Source organism: Paroedura picta, chromosome 7 (genome assembly GCF_049243985.1).
Source record: "Paroedura picta isolate Pp20150507F chromosome 7, Ppicta_v3.0, whole genome shotgun sequence".
In the NCBI taxonomy this organism is placed as follows: domain Eukaryota; kingdom Metazoa; phylum Chordata; class Lepidosauria; order Squamata; family Gekkonidae; genus Paroedura; species Paroedura picta.
Genome location: NC_135375.1, coordinates 122,153,288 through 122,174,678, shown reverse-complemented (window position 1 = coordinate 122,174,678; position 21,391 = coordinate 122,153,288). Strand labels below are relative to the sequence as shown.

At 46.3% G+C, this 21,391-nt stretch overlaps 1 protein-coding gene, 1 long non-coding RNA gene and 1 pseudogene across 2 annotated transcripts; 2 read left to right on the top strand and 1 right to left on the bottom strand.

The window, feature by feature from the left end:
• Nucleotides 1-1,017: 1,017 nt before the first annotated feature.
• On the bottom strand, nucleotides 1,018-1,606 carry LOC143841912 (uncharacterized). Its single transcript, XR_013232941.1, has 3 exons — nucleotides 1,468-1,606; nucleotides 1,229-1,348; nucleotides 1,018-1,097 (listed from the first exon to the last, which is right to left on the bottom strand). It is a non-coding gene; the product is annotated as an uncharacterized LOC143841912 (long non-coding RNA).
• Nucleotides 1,607-5,633: 4,027 nt separating this feature from the next.
• On the top strand, nucleotides 5,634-6,455 carry LOC143841979 (olfactory receptor 10R2-like; annotated as a pseudogene).
• Nucleotides 6,456-17,614: 11,159 nt separating this feature from the next.
• Nucleotides 17,615-18,747, top strand: LOC143841911 (olfactory receptor 10R2-like). The gene has a single exon (XM_077346470.1). It carries the CDS (start codon nucleotides 17,628-17,630, stop codon nucleotides 18,570-18,572), a length of 945 nt encoding a protein of 314 aa, XP_077202585.1. The 5' UTR covers nucleotides 17,615-17,627; the 3' UTR covers nucleotides 18,573-18,747.
• Nucleotides 18,748-21,391: the final 2,644 nt, after the last annotated feature.

Sequence of the window (21,391 nt, the reverse complement as noted above, 5' to 3'; positions counted from 1 at the left end):
ACTATGTGCTCCCCTGGCATTGTTTTGAGTCTTGGTTTAACAATATGTAACCAAAAAAGGCCACCATGTGCACCAGGGTGGGTTTTGACTGTCTCGATGGTACTAACAGTTCTGTTTCTCATTTTTTGCCAACAGAGGTCCTTTCAGATGAAGATGAGCCAGCCCTGGGTCCAGCCGGCTCACCACCTAGAGGTGCTCTCCAAGCAGAGGAGAGGCTTGCGAGGGAACGCGGCAGGCTGAGGCACGTCTCCGTCTTAACAAGTGTTGGAGAAAGGATCCTAGAGCACTGCCAGGAGGAGTCAAGGCGTGCCGCGGCCGCAGACCAAGCAATGCTCTCCCTCGTGGCCCAGGAGGGGAAAAAATTGCGGGCAATCCTTAGGGAGTCAAACCAATCCCTACGCGAAAGCGTGGAGGAGGTGAGACTGATAAGGAGGCTGATGGAGAGGGCGGTCGTGGTAATGGAGACGGCCAACCCTCCTCAGATTACCGTGCACGTCCCCCCCCCACACCCACACCTACACCACCACCTCCAGCACCCACCCCACCGACCCCGTCTCAGAATGCCTCGACCCAAACTAGAAGGAGGACTGTTCTCGGGAAGAGAATAATAAAACCCGCGGACAAGTTCTCCCCCTCCTAGTTTGGGCCAGTTTGTCTATTTAACCTTATCTGTGTTTGCTGTTGTTTGTTAAATAAAGTTTATATTTTTGACTCTGTCTCTGTGTACCCTCTCTAGTGATTGTGTCTATTCTGGTACCGTTGTGTGGGTTGGAGGTTGGAGAGTGTTTTAAAGGTTAAAGGTTTTTTAGGAGTTTGGGGTGAAAGGTGTGCGAGTGTAAGGAGTCACACTGGAGTCTTTTTCAGAAAATTTGCAACAACATTTTATTTTAATAAACAGTTAAACAGGGATAGAAAAATAGGCAATGTAACTTGGAACCCCCCCAACACCCCCCACCCCAAAACACAAACAGAAAACAAAACTCAGGTCCCACTGCTCCCCTCACCAGCCCCTTCCATCTCCCTCACTCTCCTGCACAACCGTCCCATGGTCCCCCTGACTTTGCGGCGGAAGAGGTCTTCGTCCTCCTTCTTCTTAACTGTGTGGGGAGGGAGAAAAAGTACACATTAGTGCCAAACATATTTTCCAATCTGGAGTTTACATGGATACACTTTTTAGTGGCCTTAGCCACAGTGTGAGAAGAGTTGGGCAGTGGGGAACATAACCTACGTTCTTCCGCCTCCCTCTGCTGCCTTTGCCGCTCCATCTCCCCTTTTAGGTCTGCCACTTCAGCCTCTAAGGAAGTCACCCTGGCCTCCATGGCACGCAGCCTTGCCTCCATAGTTTCTGCTATAGAAATCAAATAAAGAATTTAATCACACTTCAAATGGAAGCATCACAGCAGGCTCCCTTATGGCTCCATGGGGGTACACACACATGGGTCTCCCTCAAAGACATAAAACTCTCACCTGCAGCCTGTCCTGAGGTGGAAGGTCCCTCTTCCTCCCCTTCCTCACGCTCAGGTGCTTTTGCTAGCTTGGATGGTGATTGTGTAGCTGGGCAAAGAAAAAGAGAAATCATAAGTAAAAGCACACAAACCAGAGATGAAACACAGCTGATGGCCACACCACAATCAGAGTCAAAGCGCATTACCAAAGTGGTTCTACAGTACTGGCGGGCTAAGTCAGAGGGGGTTGACAGCATCTTAATACTTTCTCGAATTTCATTGGGGACAGTAGGGGAAAGAGGCAGCTAGTCATTCCATGCATGTTTAAGGGTAAAACACAACGAGGGCAGCACTCACCCATATGCCTCCTCATTTCCAGGGGGGGCTTCCCAGCCTTCTCCCATATCTTGACCATCTGGTCGTGGAAGACCGTTCTCCCACTTGGCTGCGGGACCCCCCCCCCCCCCACTGTTCTAGACTGTTCAGGAAGTCCAGCTTCACCCTCTTAAATTTTGTCCGGACCTGCTCCCAGGTCCGGACGTAGCCCCTCTCCCTCAGCTTTGATGCCAACACCAGGTAAGCACCCTTGGTGTGGCAGTGGGTGCTGGCCATAAGGCGGCCAACACTTTTTGATTGGAGAACAAGCTCCAGAAGTGCCTCAGCCTCGGCGCGCTGCCAGAAGGAGCCCTTCCGTGGCTTCGGCATCTTCGGAATGACGGTTAGGGAACGAACATGCGTTGCTCCGATCGACCACCCCTATTTTAAATGTATCAAAGCTGCCCACCAATGAAATTATTCCTTGGAACATAAGTGGATTGATCCTTCAGTTTGACAGGGGTCGCCAATACTTCCTGGCTACCCGCCTCCCCAAACTTTCTCCGTTCAGCGCTTCAGTATTGTGTTTGTCAATTTCAGCGGGGAGTTAGCATTTAGGGCTGTCAAAGTGCTTTTGGACCAGAGAATCCCCGTTTTTTTGCTGGCTAAGTAGACAAACCGCACAAGACAAGGTTAAACAAAGAACATAAAACTTTATTCAACACCAGAGTAGGAAAAACAATCAAACACGCCTCCTGTTTCTGTAGATGTGGGTGGCTATAGCGTCCCGAACCTTGCACCCCTCCGCATAGATCCTTTTTTTCCTTGCTTCAGGGATGTCTTGTGTGTCCTCAAGGACTACAGGATCAGGTTCATCCACAGGGAAGGGGATGTTATGTCCCTTGTCCTCGCAGATGTTGTGCAAAATGACACACGCGATGATCAGCGGAGTCACATTGTCTATATGCACATGGAGTCGTGACATCAAGCAACGGAACCGGGACTTCAAACGTCCAAAGGCACGCTCCACTACATTCCTTGCCCGGGAGTGACTGAGGTTGTAGTGGCTCTGCACGTCTGTCCTTGGCCGCTTATAGGGAGTTATGAGCCAGCGGCGTAATGGGTAGGCTCCGTCCCCGAGCACCAACGCCGGCACACGCACGCCCTCAATGGTGGCGGTGGGGTTTCCTGGAACAAAGACCCCTTCGTCCATGGCTTTCCTGAGGTTCGATTCCCTGAAAACAAGGGCATCATGCCTCCTGCCACTCCACCCCACCTCAGCATCGATAAACCGTCCGGAGAAGTCCACAGTTCCTTGCAGGAGAACAGAACAAAAGTCCTTCCTGTTCCCGTACTCCTTTATGCTTCCCCCGGTGCACGGATAGGGATGTGGCTTCCATCGACGGCCGCAAAACAATGCGGGAATCCAAGCCTGGCAAACCCGTCCATACTCTGGAATAAGGGAAAGAAAAGAATATAAGCCATGGCATGTCAGCGTGGGGTGCATCGCGTCTTCGTTGCTGACCTGTCAAACAAGAAAAAAAATTTAAAGGGCAAAGGGGATAGAATGACACTCACCGCTCCAAGCCGGTCTCTGAGGCACACGACTTTGCTGAACAATTCCGCCTCCATGGCGAGGCAGAACTCCTTAAGGATATCGCCAACTGTTGTGACTCCGAGTCCGAATTGCTGGGCTACTGTCCGGAAGTACTGAGGGGTGGCCAAGTACCACAATGCGGCTGCCACCCTTTTTTCCACTGGCACGGGGCGCCGCATGCCAGTGACTTGCCTTTCCATGCGTCCACGTAGAGCCTCCACGAGTTCAAAAAATGTTCCCCTAGACATTCTAAAGTTGGCAATCCAGTGGTCATCATCCCAGCGAGCCCACACAAAATTTTCCCACCAGTCAGAGGATCTTTCGTCCACCCAGAACCGGGTGGGGAACCGGACCTCTGCCAGAGCTTGCCAGTGCTTCTTTGCCGCCATGGTTGCCCGTAGAGAACGTCTTCTACTGGTGGTCATCGTTCCGGCAATACGTTCTCGGTAGTCCTCGATAGCAGCCCTCCTATGCCGCACGGTGGTATGGATACGCTGGACCACCGCAAGCATCTGAGCCAACAATTGAAAAATAATCCTCTCCATTGCAACGTTAACCTGTGCTGCGGGCAGTAGGCTACGCAAACAAAGAGTGAGGCCGACCGTGTGTCTGCCCAGGTGCATATAAGCAGGTAACCTGTGGGCGTGTACTGTGGGCGGGGATTAACCAATCAAACATATCAATGCATCAACCTCTGGTTCATAGAAAACAATAGAAAACACGTTCCAAGGGCGCCAATGATTGGACGATAACGCGTTGCTATGGGGTTTCCTGGGTTTTTTTAAAAAAAAGGGAACCCCGACAAGTCCGGCTTTAGGGTCGAGGTCAAAGGTGTGCCTGCAGTTTGATTGACGGGCACGGGAGGCCAGAAGCGCTAAAAAGGGACCTCCTTTGTAGCGAAAAGACGGAGAACCAGAAGCCTGTGGGTTACGAAAGTGACGAGAAGTGAAAGTGCTAAATTCCGCAAAAACCGCAGCTGTGCGTTACGGGCACAGCTAGTTACATTTCGCTAGTTGAAGTAGCGATTTCGCAAACAGCAACCAAATAGCCACTTTGAGCTCTGTGCAAAATGGCCCCGAATCTTGAAATATTGAGCATTAAAAGAACTCCAAGATAAAGCACAATAAAGGTAGGGTCTCTCCGGATCAATCCTTCTTGCTGCAGAAGGAAAATTTAAATTGCCCAAATTCCAAACGGAAATCGCATTCTGTGTAGAGGGCAGGGACTGAATCGACCTGGGGTTGGAATAAAAGCTCCGTGCAGTTTACACCCAGGTCTCATCAACAAGAAAATACCAAAGAGATAATATCCTATGGGATTAAAAAACTTGTTTACTTTATAAAAACCATGAAAAAAGAAGGCCATTTGCAAACTGTTGCCCTCTGGAATGGAACCGTAAAGTCCACCTCCATGTAAGCAGTCTGATTTATATATACCCCTTCTTGATCCACAAAAGTAGTCCAGTTTCAATAATGTTTTATACGACTCTCCAGCAAAAAAAGACACTCTACATGCTTGGTCAACCTAATTTCTTTGCATGGATATGCTTCCAGTTTCAAATCCTGGCGTTGCCAGGTAGCTGCTCCAGACAGACCAATGCTCTATCTCAATCTACCCTGCAAAGCTGTTGGGTGGATGGTGCCCCCCATAGCCAAACTGCTTGCCCTGCCGCGAACCCTGTGAAAGGGTTGTTTGTCTCCCAAATGGGCCCTGACCCCCAAGTTGAGAAGTACTGGTCTAGAACGTCATCTCTTGCCACTACAATTTGACACCCTTCTGGAAGATATGGGCTCTGACTTGGGAGCATGCCCCACACTTTCCACAGGGAAGACAGTTGCAGAGAGTCAGCTTCGATTCTTTGCTGCTCCCCCCCCCCCATTCCCTTAAAACAATTCTTATGTTTCTTGGTAATCCAAAGGCCAAAGTGCTTCCCTCACTCATTAGCTCGATACTTTTAGTAATCTGATGAGAAAATTCTCTATTCACTTCTCAAATGGTCACGTTACACTTTCCCAGACTTTCTTTCTGTGCTTCTTTCTGTTCACTTCATTGGGGAAGACCTTCCACTTTTTACAAAGAAGTCTTTCCCCCTTTTACCACTTTCTTGATAACCTCAGTCAAACAATCCCTCTATCAATCCCTCTATCAATCAATACTATATCAAGTTTCATATTAATTAATAACAGGGACCTGGGTTGAATATTGTTGGTATAGCGTCTCCGTTGATTGGCATGGTTTGAGATTTGTGGAATTGTTTCTTTTCAGATTTTAAGACAATGAAACAAAAAAATCCAAGTGTGGTGACAGAATTTATCTTCATTGGATTTTCTAGTTACCCAGACCTTCAGATACTACTGTGTGTCGTGTTCTTCCTCGTGTTCTTCCTCGTGTACTTGCCTATTTTGGCTGGAAATATCATCATCACAACCATTAGGTTTGAGTCCAGCCTCCACATGCCCATGTATTTCTTCCTCTCCGTGCTGTCCGAAAAAAGCAACTATTTCATTTATTGGCTGTGCTATTCAGAGGTATACATTCCTTGGATCTGGGAGCACAAACTGTTTGCTTCTTACAGTGATGGGGTATGACCAATACGTGTCCATCTGTAAACCTTTACATTATCCTGTTCTGATGAGCCAGAGTCTTTGTACAAAACTAGTGATCTTTTCAATAACCGCTGGCTTTCTTATTTCCGTAGTCTATTCATATTTTGTATCTACCCTGTGGGCTGAATAAAATCAATCACTTCTTTTGTGATTTAACACCTTTACTTAAGTTAGCCTGTGCTCGGAATTACATAGGGGAAGCTGTCATTTTTCTTTTTTTGTGTTTTGGTAGTAGTTTTCTGTTTTCTTCTGATCCACCTCTCATGTTTTTTAATCTTAAACACAATACTGAAAATCCCCACCACGGATGGGAAGCGCAAAGCTTTCTCCACTTGTGCCTCCCATCTCATTGTGGCATGTGCTTCCATTATTTACCTGAGGCCCCAATCAAGATACACTTTGAAGGAAGACATTTTTATCTCCATCACATGCACACTGGTGACCCCATTGCTGAATCCTGTTGTTTACACTTTGAGGAATGAGGACATTTGAACAGCACTCAAGAAATCCCTGAGCAGAAGTACTTGCCTCCAGAAAAGATGTATTTATTCATTTATTTTATTTATTTACTAGAAATCAAGCCCATTTTATTTTTTAATAAAATGGGCGCTAGGAGCCAGTCTTCTCTCGGCCCTGGGAGCAGTCTCACCGCAGCGAGGGCGCTCCCGGGGCTGGGAGAAGGCCAGCTCCCGCCCCCCCCACCCTCCCCGAAGCCCCAAACGGCATTCTGTCGCCCCTGGGAGCGGCCTCGCGAGGCCGCTCCCGGGGGCGAGAGAAGGCTGGCTCCCGCCCCTCCCCTCCACCCTCCCCGAAGCTACAAACGGCGTTAGCAGCCTCGCCGCAGCGAGGCCGCTCCTGGGGGCAAGAGAAGGCTGGCTCCCCCCCCCCCCCACGCTCCCTGAGGCTACAAACGGCATTCTCTCACCCCCGGGAGTGGCCTCGCCGCGGTGAGGCTGCTCCCGGGGCCAAGAGAAGGCCGGCTCCCGGCCCCCCTCCCTGCCCTTTGGAGCCTTCTCCCAGCCGCTCACCGCATCGGCTGGCAGTCCAGTCTATGTGGTGGCTGCTTGGCTGGGATGGACACTCGGATGGGCCAATCAGGAGCTGCTTCGCGGCTCCTGATTGGCCCCTCTGAGTTTTTATCCCGGACAGGGCCCGTCCTAACTCCTCCCAGACAGCCCTTACTCTTTTATTCAGTCCGCGCTGCGGGGCTGTTTAAAGATGATTAAATTTGTATACCACCACAGTTGAAACAGTCTTTTCATAAACTGTACCATGAAGGGAAACAAATATTTGCCACCTTGAAGAAGAATTATACAGCCACCACTTAATCATTATTGCTGTTCAGAGCAAGACCATTTCTGACATGGTTACCGACATTCCTGAATATCCGTATACCAGTTAATTTAGTAAAAACATGCAGCGTTAAATGCCAGTTTTGATTTTCTGCTTAGTTGAAATGAAATGAGTTAGAATGTGAAAGCTCAACTGATACTATATCCACAAAGTGCAAAAGAGAAATAGGTTTTGAAAACTCCTGGTATTGGACTCAAGGTGCCTGGTCCCTCAGAACAAGCCTCTGGAAATGTGTCCCCGGCTGTATAAGAAACTGTCTGAGATGGCTGAATGAAGAATTAATTGGGAAGACAGAGGAAAATGTATATGATGTGGAAGCTTGGAGTCAACAGAGAAGAGGCCAAGAAAAAGGCAGGGCTGAGAATAAACATAATAATAAAAGCCTGAAGAAACAGGACTGTGGTTAAGAAGAAACCTTTGGAACCAAAGAAGCCCCTGAGCCTTAGTCTCCATAATGTGTACACCAAAGGGTAAATTCTGCCAGATGTAATTTCAGTGCCATTATGTGAAAAGCTAGACCTGCTATTAGGTTGTTACCGTGCTTAGCAGTATCCTGAAGTCAGAATCAGAATCACACAAAGAGCTTGAAGATATCCCAAAAGGCCATCTACCATCTCAAGGACTTAAAACCCACCCTCCTGAAAGTTGCTCATCCAATCTCCTCCTAAAAACTTCCAGTGAAGGAATCTCCACCACAATCCAAGACCACATATTCTTGTCAAGGTCCTTCTTGAACTGCAGCCCTCAGAATGAACACAGTATCCCAAATGAGGCCTGGCCAATGTGAAACAGAGTGGTACCATAACTTATAAGTCCCCCTTATAATAGTCTACAAATACCTTCAGCAGTTTGCAGAGGTTTTCATGGAAAGCCCAAGCAACGTAAACCCAACCTATTCTATCAAGTTGTCCTATATTTTTTCAGCTGTTTTTTTTATTATTATTGCTTTTGAATTCAGGAGATCACACAAAACAAGAGTTGGTTTTATACCCCGCTTTTCACTATCTGAAGGAGACTCAAAGCGTCTTACAATCGCCTTGTGGGGTAGGTGGGGCTGAGAGCTCTGACAGGACTGCTCTGTGAGAACAGCTCTATCAAGGCTGTGATTAGCCCAAAATCACCCAGTTGGCTGCATGTGGAGGAGTAGGGAATCAAACCCGGCTTGCCAGATTAGAAACTGCCACTCTTAACCCCAAGCTGACTTAGTTAGATCACTCTGTTCGCTGTTTTCTACCCTAACACTTTCCTAAAACCCTTCTTCCAGTAATCTGGGGCCATGTGATTCCATCAGGTATGGAGGCAGGAGAAATAACAACACTTTATTCTTGTGTATCTCATGCCCCTCCCCCCCAAACGTCCCTGTAGGCTCAGGGCAGGTAACAACAAGTTTAAAACAATTGCACATCTAATTATTAAAACACTTTAAAACATTACATTTGCCTTCTCTAATAAGTCAAACCCACATGGAGGCGTTAGTCAGAGCTTGGAGAGTTTTTTTTTTTTTTTTTTGGCAAATGGGTTCTCAGGTGGGGAGTTAGGCACCTGAAGGTTGCGTTGGATTCTTCACTTTTAAATAAGCAAACCTTCATGTAGAAAAGCTTCTTTGTTAGAAAAGCAAGCTGCTACACCAGATGCCGCTTTTCTCTACCCTAAGGAGGCTCAGAATGGCTTCCAATCACCTTCCCTTCCTCTCCCCACAAGAGACACCCTGTGAGGGAGGTGAGGCTGAGAGCCCTGATGTTCCTGCTCGGTCAGAACAGTTTTATCAGTGCCGTGGCGAGCCCAAGGTCACCCAGCTAGTTGGATGTGAGTTGCATGTGGAGGAGGAGCGCAGAATTTAGCCCAGCTCACCAGATTAGACGTCTGCACTCCTAACCACTATACCAAGCTGGGACACAAACCAGATACAACATAAAGGAGTCTCAACATGGTGATAAGAAAACCTAAGTACAAATAGGAGGGAAGGATGGGCAAGAAGGGAACCAAATGGGACGGAGGGGAGGAAGGGAGAGGGGTGGGCTGCAAGGGTAGTGGGCATATTCAGAACACAACAAAGTCACATGGCCTTGGGTGCCAGAACAGAATGCATCTGGGTTACATCAAAGCATGAAGGCCAAAGCATGAAGGCAAGAAAAATCTATGGCAGAAAGAGATGGGGGTTTCTGACAGTTCCTAACTTGTACGTTTTGGTTGGGTTTTGTTTCCCTTTTTGGCTTTGTTCTCAGGCAGGGAGGCCAGAGTCTGCATTTAACCTCAACTGACTCCGCTTGAATCAGTCCTCCAGACAACTGGCCAAAGAATTTGAGGATGTGGACAGAGGGCTGCCCATCAACAGGAAATAGTTGGGTGTCATCAGTTTACTGATAGCAATCCAGTCTGAAACGCTGTCCTTAAATGCATAGAACGTTTACCTGGATTGAGTTTAAAGCTTCCCATTAAACTGATAATTCACAGAAACGTTAGAGCCCCTTTTTGGTCTGTGGGTGCTGTTTGCAATTGCTTGTATTCTAAAAGGATCTACTTGAACACCCGGTGCCCTTATTCCCAGCCCCCATTTCATCTGCATACCCCTCACTTCCAGCCTGCATGTGTCACACTGAGGAAGTTGCAAGCAAGCACAGGACACCAGGGTCTATCACCATATTTTGTTTTGCAGGATGGATCTTGCGGCAATGAACCCAAAGGATCCTGCAGCCGAGTCAACAATTGCAATTGTCTCTCCGGGAAAGAAGAAATTAAGCTAGGCCAGAAGGCAGAGATGCAACTCATGTTGTCTTTCACATGATATGCAATCACTAATCAGCAAAACAATTTGGAGGTTGAATCCCCTAGGGCAGCCTGAAACCTCCAATGTACACTTTCCCATTGTCCTCATGTTCCTGCTGAATTTATGACGGCCTCGTATTCCCAGTACTGTCATTCTGAATTATAATTTAACCAAACCCTTCCAGCTGCCATCCCCCAGTATTTTCTCCAGTTCTGTCATGTTCTCCTGGTGGGTTGCCCATCTCCCAAGTATTTCTTCTCTTCTGTTGCAAGCTTTTGTTTCCTGAAAAGGTCCCATGTGATCCTACGGTCCTTTAGAGCCAGTAATTTGAGTCTGATCATATGATTGTTATGCGCATTAGGAAAGGTATATCTCTGCTCCCCATCTTGATCTATCTCTAAAATATACTGTACAACACAGAGCTGGCACTTTGCCCCTCTGCTATGTAGGCCCCGCATTGTAAACCTAGATACCTTTGTCCCAACAGATTTTTTCCTCTGCCCTGTTCCCCATTTTTCCTCACATTTATACCTTTAGCATGAACAACTTCTGCTTCAAAACAGAGTAGCTCTGGTGATTGTTCTTTTTTTTTTTTAGATTTTTATTTTTATTCTCCAAGATTAAAGATAATAGAATACAAGTAATCTACATTGTTAATACAGAAAAAAGAGAGGTTATGCTCTTCATTTAATATATTTGGTTCCCCGTTTCCATCCCCTATTAAATTTTGTTTTGTGAGCATTCCATTTATTAATATTCTAGCTTCTTGTTCTGAATATATTTGTCTGATAAATTCCAGAAAGGTACCACCACAATCGGTTGCTTTCAATGTTTCAAACAGGAAGTCCCAACTAACGTTATCAAAAGCTTTCTCCGCATCCAAGAATATGAAAGCCGCCTACAACTTTTCTTTACACACATTCAAAACGAATCTTATGTTGTTCCTCATTAGTCTTCTTGGCATAAATCCAGTTTGATCTTGGTGTATAACGTCTCCGATAAATTTTTTCAGTCTTTCTGCTAAGATTTTTGCCAGAATTTTATAGTCCACGTTTAGCAGAGAAATCGGTCTATACGAGTTGGGTGAATTCGTGTCTCCTCCTTCTTTATGAATGAGTGTTATTGAGGCCTGTTACCATGATTTTGGGAGGGATTTTCCAGGATTGTCTATAATCTCATTCAATAGTTGAAGTAAATGTGGAGAGACAACATGACCTTTAAGGTTCATTTGTGTTTGTGCTAACGTGGCTCCAGTGAGAGCACACCCTCCTGGCCAGTGTCCAACACAGTGCATGATATGGTTACCATGAGAGTAACCTTCATACATTAGACCATAGGGGCTTGTAGCTAAAAATGTATAGGTAACAATGTATCAGCATACAGCTGCACAAAACGGCAGCCTTGTATATCTATGCACATAAAAAGGTAAAGTTATCCCCTGTGCAAGCACTGGGTCATGTCTGACCCTTGGGGTGACGCCCTCTAGCGTTTTCATGGCAGACTCAATACGGGGTGGTTTGCCAGTGCCTTCCCCAGTCATTACCGTTTACCCCCCAGCAAGCTGGGTACTCATTTTACCGACCTCAGAAGGATGGAAGGCTGAGTCAACCTTGAGCCGGCTGCTGGGATCGAACTCCCAGCCTCATGGGAAGAGCTTTCAGACTGCATGTCTGCTGCCTTGCCTCTCTGCGCCACAAGAGGCTCATCTATGCACATAGGCAATGGTAATTTGGATGTTTCAATAAAAACAAGGCTCTTGAGAACGCTTTAGGATGCTTTGGGCTGATCCTGCGCTCAGCAGGAGGTTGGACTAGATGGCCTATGTGGCCCCTTCCAGCTATGATTCTTTGATTCTATGAAGTCAGGAGGAGTCTGCTGAACCAGTTCCATGTACGTATGTATCATTCAAGCAGACTGGGGCTGTAAACATCGGGGGCCGCGCATGAGGTGTGTGTGCTTCACTAGTAAGCCATACTCCATGCAGTACGGCCACAATCAGCAAGCATAATGCTCCAGTGTTGCATCATGATATCTCCGTTATTTTCTGAACGATTTCAAAACTTTAAAAACCAACACTTTCATCTCGTTGAGATCTTTAATTTGACATAAAACCATTTAACATTAAAAAAACAGAATAAATAAACACAAAAAAATATAGGGAGTTTTAATGTTTGATGTTTTCACATGCATGCTTCTTAACATGACAATCTTTTTTTTTTTACATAGTTTCAATAAGAGACCTGGTTTTTGTCTCTGCTTTGATTTAGTTTTTGCCAGTATTTGCTTAGGATAACTCTGCAATCACACATACATACACTTACACTATTGTTATCCAATCTTTCAATAAATTCTAGATTCCTTTTTAAACCAGCAAATCAGGTCTCTATCATCTTTCCCCTGCTAAAACCTACTCTCTGCCACCTCTCTAGGTGAAAGATGCTGTTTTGCCGCTCCTGCTTTCCACAGAGGTGTCCGTCTGTTGGTTGCTCTCAGGTGCTCTCAGGCCACGGCCTCTGGAGTGTTGATGAGTCTTTCCAACTTGTCCAATGGAACCTGTGGGGAGGACTGGCTTCAAGGGGCAGTGGCCAGATCAGGAGATGGTGCCTGTCTGTCCTTGAGTTGACCCAGTCACAAGGGCACTAGTAGCTGCACTATGTCCAAGGCGTGGGTATTGGCAGGGCTGCTGTGGATTCTGGCATGCTTATTAGAGGGCACATGTTATGTCCCACTGCGGGATGTCCATAGAGAATGAGCCAGCAGCACGAAGATGGCCGGACATCTTGGCAGCCCTCAGGATGGTGCTGCCCACTGCCCTACACAGAGGAGTCTCAGACACACAGGCATATTATAAAGCAGGGGTGTCCAACCAGTGGCTATCCAGATGTCCATGTATTACAAGTCCCATGGCAAGGGCTCATGGTAATTGTAGTCCATGGACATCTGGAGAGCCACCATTTGGTCACTGTTGTTGCAAAGTCACATGTCATGAGGGTCAGAAACTAATCCTGGGGGTTCTGTATGACACAGAGGGGTCTGCTCCAATCAGTTACTTAATGTGACTCTGGAGAGGACATTTCTCTGTTTTTTTAATGATTTTTCAAAGAACACATTATGTGGATCTTATCAGGTCTCTTTGACATCCTAACGGCTAATGAGTTCAAACTTTCAAATACAATAGAGATTATATCCCAGGGGATTTAGAAACTTGTTTACGATGTTTCATAATTTATAAAAGCCACGTAAAAGACGGATAACGTGGCACATTGCCGGCTGTTGGTATGGAATCCTGCAGCTCCCCTCCACGTAAGTATTTCTTTTCTGTAGTCCTTCTTGATTCAGAAATGATGTGGTCTCCGTTTCAAGAGTTTTTGTGTGGATTTCATGAGGGAAAAGGGATTCTATGTTAGGAATGGGCTTGAACTGATTCATGAGTCAAAATTTGGCATGAACGACCCAGTTTGGAGCCTCCCAAGTGATGTTTGGGGAAGGTGCCTTCCCCAAATATTTACTGGACTTTTGCCCAGTTTGGTTGAGTTGTTTGGCCCACTTAAAGCTAACAGCTGAGTAGAGCTTCCAATCACCTTCCTTCTCTCTCCACACCACAGACACCCTGTGAGGTAAGAGAGGCTGAGAGAGCTTTGAGGGAACTGTGACTGGCCCAAGGTCACCCACCAGGCCTCATGTGTCTCAAAGCAGCTTACATTCACCTTCCCTTCCTCCCCTTACAATAGATATCCTGTGAGAGAGGTGGGGCTGGGAGAGCTCTGAGAAAACTGTGGCTGGGCCAAGGTCACCCAGCCGGCTGCATGTGGAAGAGGAGTGGGGAAACAAACCAAGTTCTCCAGATTAGAAGCCACCGCTCTTAATGCTGACTCCAAGATGCTTAATGGGGGAGGAAAATGGGGGAGACGTGTAAGGCCAGTGGGCCCCTTCATGGGGAGGAGGCAGATTTCCCCTGAAACCGTCCCCATAGTGGCCACAACTGTCCACCAAAGGATGGCTTCATATCTTTTTAGCTGACCCTAGAATGTCACTGTATTGATCTACTTTTATAACAAACACGTGTACCAGAATTCCCAGCTTCCATTTCCCTCAGGTGTGGCTCTCTCTCACCCCTTCTGTTGTGGTCACATAAAAGGGAAAGGCTTGCCTGTCTCTGCAATGGGAAGAGCAAGAGACCTTCTTAAAAGGGAGGCTGAGCATCCAGAGGACCTCATACACATGAGAGGATAGATTTTTTGTCTCCCTGCCATTCCCCTTTTCTCGGCAGCTCTGGGTGCCTTGAAGAGGGTGGCATTGGTGCTCAGCTGAAGCAAAGGGAAAGTTCTCTTTGTCGAAACAGGCAGCAAGATAAAAAGAGAGCAGGGAATGAAGGTGTCAGAGACAGAGAGAGGGAGACAGTTTCTAGAAGGAGTTGGTTGGAACTGAGAGTCAAACGGCCAAATTAGGGTTCTTTTGCCCAACCCCAGTGAATCACACTGAGAGAAAACCTTTTTTTTACATTTTTACTGTAGAAGAAATATAGACACAGGGGAGTTCCCAAATCTGTGCAGAGAACAATAGGATTACATCGTGTTAAATGCACTTTCCTTGGAGGCGGGAAGAGATTATACTCCTTGCAGGATGAGCCTGGGGTCTCTCCCTCCCCACTCCACCTCCCAGGAACTCCCTACCCTGCCTGCAGTCCTTACGCCAGCCTCCCAGGAACACCTGGCAGGTCCAAAGAGCTGCTCGGATGCTTTCTCCCCCAACCGCCAATGGTTTGCCTAAACAGTAATGACACACTCTTCTTCCATTTCTCGAGCCTTGAGAAGGACTATCTCAGCTATGACATAAACTTTGGTTTTGTGAGAGAGCGTATCGTTCCAGAGTCCAGTCGCGCCTTTAAGACCAACAAAGATTTATTCAAGACGTGAGCTTTCGAGTGCAGGCACTCTTCCTCAGACCAAGAACTGACCATCATGAAAGTAGGAGCCACATGAGAACTCTCTGCCAAACCAGCTGCTTGGTTGCTGTGACGCAGTTTACTGATGCAACAAGATTAACTTTTGCTTATATATTCCTACTGTTATGATGGTCAGTTCTTAGGACTGACCAGAATGTAGAATTATAGCCCATCCCTAATAACTGTATGATCAATCAGAAGGCTGCAATCTTTTTCTTTTCCACCAGGCCATCAGAACTGGGGCTGCAGTGTGGGAGAACCATTCAAATGGCTTCCAGGGAAATCTGCATTCTTCGTGTTTGACACTACTTGTGTCCTCTTTGTATATGTGCCTGTAAAGAACATATGACAAAGTCACAATAAGGCTTTGGCGCTCAACCCTACAAGCACCAACTTGGGCAAGTCTCACCAGGCAGGGCAGGGCAGGGCAGGGCAGAGAAGGCTCTGGCCCTGGCTGAAGTCAAGAGAGCTCCCTTGGGGCCAGGGATCACGAGGCAGTTGGAGGTGGCAGAGCGTAAACCTCTTCGAGGAGTGTAGGCATAGAGGCGGCCCCTCAGATACACTGGGCCCAGATCGTGTATGGCCTTAAAGGTCATCACCAGAACCTTAAGTCTGATCTGGAATCTGACTGGTAACCAGTGCAGTTGTTGGAGAATGGGCTGAATGTGGGACCTCCATGGTGTTCCTGTGGGGATCCTGGCTGCTGTATTCTGGACCAGCTGTAGTTTCCAGATCAGGGTTAAGGGCAGAGTTGCAGAAGTCCAGCCGAGAGGTGACTGTTGCATGGATTACTGTGGCTAGGTGTTCTGGGGCCAAGTAGGGCGCTAGTTGGCTTGGTGAAGGTGGTAGAATGCCAGCCATGCCACTCTTGTGACCTGGGCCTCCATTGAGAGGGAGGCATCAAGTATCACACCCAGGTCCCTGGCAGAGTGAGCCACTAATAGCTGTATACCATCCAGGTTGGGCAAATGCACTTCCTCACTTGGACCTTTCTTGCCCAGCCATAGGACCTCCACCTTGAAGGGCTGAGCTTTAGACGACTCTGCTTGAGCCACCTTGTCAGTGCTTCCAGATGTCTGGCTAAGACTTCTGAAGGAGAATCAGGGTGGCCGTCCATCAGGAGGAGGAGCTGCATGTCATCTACATAATGATGACATCCCAGCCCAAACCTCCATACCAGCTGAGCAAGAGGGCACATCAAGAGGGCACATTAAATAGGATTGGAGAGAGGACCGCTCCCCCACAGGGGACTCCACATGTGAGCTGGCGGCAGCTTGATAACCTCTCTCCTACTGCTACTCTTTGTCTATGATCCTGGAGAAAGGAGATCAACCATTGGAGGGGCTGTCCCTCATATCCCAGGGTCAGTGAGGTGGTGAGCTAAAAGTTCATGGTCGATTGCATCAAACGCTGCTGAGAGATCTAGTAGCACAAACAGTCCTGACCCACTTTGGACACATGAAACCTTCTCCCCAAAACTGAACTTGGTTGATCTTCAAGATTCCCCTTTGTGAAGGAACCTGAAGATGTATGCATGCACAGTAAACGTAAACTCAGAATTAAACTTGGTGGTTCTTCATGGTGCCCCTGGACTCTGACTTCATTCTGTAGCAAACCCAGTGGTTCTTCAGTTCATTAACAAAATTAACAACAATATCCATGATAATAATGATAATAATTCTTTTAAGAGCCTCTTGTGGCGCAGAGTGATAAGGCAGCCGCCTGAAAGCTTTGCCCATGAGGCTGGGAGTTCAATCCCAGCAGCCGGCTCAAGGTTGACTCAGCCTTCCATCCTTCTGAGGTCGGTAAAATGAGTACCCAGCTTGCTGGGGGGGTAAACGGTCATGACTGGGGAAGGTACTGGCAAACCACCCCGTATTGAGTCTGCCATGAAAACGCTAGAGGGCGTCACCCCAAGGGTCGGACATGACCCGGTGCTTGCACAGGGGATACCTTTACCTTTACCTTTTAATAATTCTTTTACTGGATTGACTGAAATGTAAGATGAGTTCCCCTGGCCAGGTATATCACCCCCATCTCACACTTATGTTTGTTTGTTTTTTTAATTAACCTCTTGGAGGGGGTTGCCTTAGATTCACATTGTTCTTCCTTTCAAGTAAACTATGGCAACTTTATTAAATAGGGGTAAGTACAGATACCATGAAAAGGCACTGGCAATTTCCATTTCTTTCTATTCAGAAGAACCTCCCAATGTCAAGCATTTCTAGGGGCGTTGTGAGTCCCAGGTGGTCTCGCCAGCCCTTCCCTCCATGCCGTTGACATGTTGTTCTTATGTTTGCATAGGAGACCCGGCTTAGCTCTGAAAATCAGCGGGTGGTACGAATTAATAAGCAACAGGACCAGAACCTTTGCCTGTGAGATCCTTTACAGTGAGTGCCACGTGAATTCCTCCTTGCTGAAATGTGATTGTTGGGGAAAGAGCCCTTTATAAACCAGCCATTCTGCCACACTGAATAGGTGGGCAATTCTCCCCCAAATTGTGAATGCAATTCTCCCTCAAAACCACTGCATAAAGTGCCGATTACTTGTGCTTGTATGCATTTATCAGTGTCATGGCTTCTTTGCAGCTTCCAGATCAATGGGCCGTGAGAATCAAAGCGTGGGGAAGGAGTTCATCTTCGTTGGATTTTCCAGCTTCCCACACCTGCAGGTCCTCCTGTTTGTGGTCTTCTCCTTCATGTACCTGGCCATTTTGGCTGGGAATAGCATCATCATCACTACAATAAGGCATGACTCCAGCCTCCACAACCCCATGTACTTCTTCCTGGCCATCCTCTCTGGTTCAGAGATCTGCTACACGCTCACCATTATCCCAAATATGCTTGTGAATCTTCTAAGACAAAAAGCTACAATTTCGTTGGTTGGCTGTGCTATTCAGATGTGTACGTTCTTGGGCTTTGCATGCACGGACTGTATGCTTCTCACAGTGATGGGGTACGACCGATATGTGTCCATCTGTAAACCTTTACGTTATCCGGTTCTGATGAATCAAAGATTTTGCACTAAACTGGTAGTCTTTTCAGTAATGACTGGTTTTCTTTTTTCTACAGTGGAGACGTATTTCGTATTTACCCTGCCGTTCTGCGGGCCAAATAAAATCAACCACTTCTTTTGTGATTTAGCACCCTTGCTGGAGCTGGCCTGTGGCCGAAATTATATAGGGGAGATTGTCATTTTTGTCATTTGTTTCTTGGTGGTTGTTTTCTCTTTCCTTCTGGTCATTCTCTCATATCTTTTAATCTTAAACACAATCTTGAAAATCCCCACCACAGAGGGCAAGCGCAAGGCCTTTTCCACATGTGCCTCCCATCTCATTGTGGTGGTTGTGCATTTTTTATGCGCTTCCATTATTTACCTGCGGCCCCAATCCAGGTACACTTTGAATGAAGACACGTTGATCTCCGTCACATACACACTGGTGACCCCGTTGCTTAATCCTGTCGTTTATACCTTGAGGAACAAGGATGTCCAAGTTGCACTCAGGAAATCCCTGGGAAGAAGCACATGTGCCTGGAAGGTATAAGAAGCACTTATGGGTTCATGGAAGATGAAACTTGGTGTTAAAGTTATGTGGGGAGGAGGGGAAGAGAGTCATCACCTTCATGGAGAATGATGGAATGGACCTCATATTTGTTACTGTATGGGGGTAACAATGCTTTTCAAAGCCATGTAGTCTTTCCCTAACATGAATGTATGAATTCTTAAAATGGTACTTGGAATAAATGACACTCTAGTTTTTAAAAACTGCCACTGATCTGTCCACTTTGTTAGAATGGGAAAACAATCAGGAAATAATAATAATAATTATTATTATTTTTATTATCATCATCATCATCTCCCGAACTGGCTCATGGCGGATTACAAACGTCCAGTTAAAAACCCATTAAAAACCCTTAAAAATGGTCACAAAAATAATTAGATACAATAACCAGACAGCATGGCAAAGCACCCCCCCCCACACACACACACACACACAGACCCTACCTTTAGAGGTAAGAGGGAGGAGGGACAAGATAACCTGAGTTGCTGTTTGACCCCATGGATCTTCCCCACTGCCCCAGCGTCAACCATAGACCTGGCGGAAGAGCTTCCTTTTGCAGGCCCTGCGGAATGCTGAAAGGTTCTGCAGGGATTGTGCAGTAATGGTAATTCTCATCCTGAATGCCAGAGAACAGCCCTGCTGGATCAGACCAGTGATCCATCTAGCCCAGCAGTAAACTTTATAATCCTTGCAGTAAACCCAGGTGAAGGTTTCCATTAAATTTTCCCGTTGGTCAGATTCCAATGAAATAACCTTTATGAACACAAGTCTTGGAGGGATAGTTGGAAGTTCATGCCACAACTACTGTTTTCAGGAAAGTAATCTGAAGAACTCAAGCAGCTAGAGATGAAGATCTATTGTGGAAATTAAAAATTGTTACGTTTTCAGGTCCTGGTGTCGTACACGCAAGAATTCTTAGGAAACTCATAGGAGAGAGATTGAGCTACTAAAGTGTATATGTAACCTATCACCAAATAGAGACACTTTACCAGAAGACTGTAGAATAGCAAACGTTACATTTTTTTTTTAAAAAGAAGGATCCAGAGGGGAACCAGGAAATTACATGCTGCCCCAGACTAGAAACTGTAATCAAAGATAGGCACATGGAAGAACAAAACTTGCTGAAGGAAAATCAGCATGGCTTCTGAAAAGGAAAGGCCCGCCTCACCATCCTTTGGGAGTTCTTTGAGAAACCAAACAAGCATGTCGACATTATATATTTGGCCTTTCAAAAGGATTTTTGACAAGGTACCTCACAAAGGCTCCTGAGTGGTTAACAGTCATGGGATAAGAAGATGGGTTCTCTTACAGATTAAAAATTGATTAAATGAATTTGATGGGACAGAGAGGGGTCATCGTGGAATAGCTGAAGAAGGAAAAAATGGAATACTTCTTTTCACAGAGAGTGATTAAAATGTGGAATTCAATCCCAGAGGATGTTGTGAAGGCCACAGAAATTTTTTTAAAAGATTACACAAGTTCATGGAGAATATTCTTATGAGTGGCTACTAGCCATGGTGGCTGAGGGGAACCTTCACTTTCAAAGGCACTAAATGTCTAAATCCCAGAGCCAGGAGGGAACACTAGAAAAAGTCCTGACCTCTCTGCCCTGTTACTGGTCTTCCAGACGAACTTGTCCACTATGTGAGACAGGCTGCTGGACTAGATGGACCACTGGTCTGATCCAGCAGGGCTGTTTTTATGAAGGCATTGGTCTCTCCAGAGGAACTGGTTGGCTACTGTGTGAGACAGGAAGCTAGACTAGATGGACGACTGGTCAATCAATTTGTTTATTCACAGTCACGGACTAAAAAAATATAAAATATAAAAGTAACAGATAAAATACGACAATAATAATAGCAAACCAGGTATATGGACTAAATATGAATTAAAAGAAACACCAAGGAAAGCTAGCAACATAAATACAATGATTAGTAATGAACAGTCAACATTAACCTACCAGTGTACATGAAATGACTATATATTAGCAACAAAAATGTATTAAAGACGTGAGCTTTCGAGTTCATGCACTCTTCCTCAGACTATGAGAGCGGAGAACGCCAAGCGCATCGGCGGAAGGGGTGGAAGGCTGTGCCGCTCCGGCTGGGAGTGCCAGGGCTGTTCTAGAAAGTGGAGCACCTCAGGCGGTGTGTTCTTGGCTGTGCTGGCAGAGCCACCTCTTGCAAGCAGGGCAGGTTGGGGCCATCTGAGGAAGAGTGCATGCCCTCGAAAGCTCACACTTGAATAAATCTTGCTTGGTCTTAAAGGTGCTCCTTGATTCTGATTTTATTGTGCTACTTCAGACCAACACGGCCACCCACTTGAATATATATTAGCAACCCAGTGCTTTCTAATTCTAGAAGCTAGCCAAGCAAATCTAGCTACATTATTTGTGAAATCATTGTTTGAATCTGATAACAACAGATGCAAGCATTGGTTTCTTGGCATTGAAACTAATACTCCTGGACGTATGCATCTACATAATTCACACTCAAACAACATGTTATGTGGCCTCCATTTGGCCCTCTTTGCAGATGCTAATAGGAGACCATTGAATTTCCCAATCAAATATGCAGAGGTTAGTTAGGGCATTATAATGATGGAGGGTAATCAGAGTTTGTGTTTGGAGTTTGCAACATTGATTAGAGATGGCATCAAATTGTTCCTAATTAATAGATCTTTCCTAAAGAAAGGATCCTGGATTTATGATCACGTTGCCTCTCTACTTCTGTCGGCCCTGTCTTAATAAGGCCTATAGCCTTGTTTTAGCCCATGGCCGAAGTCAATCGATATGAGAGATC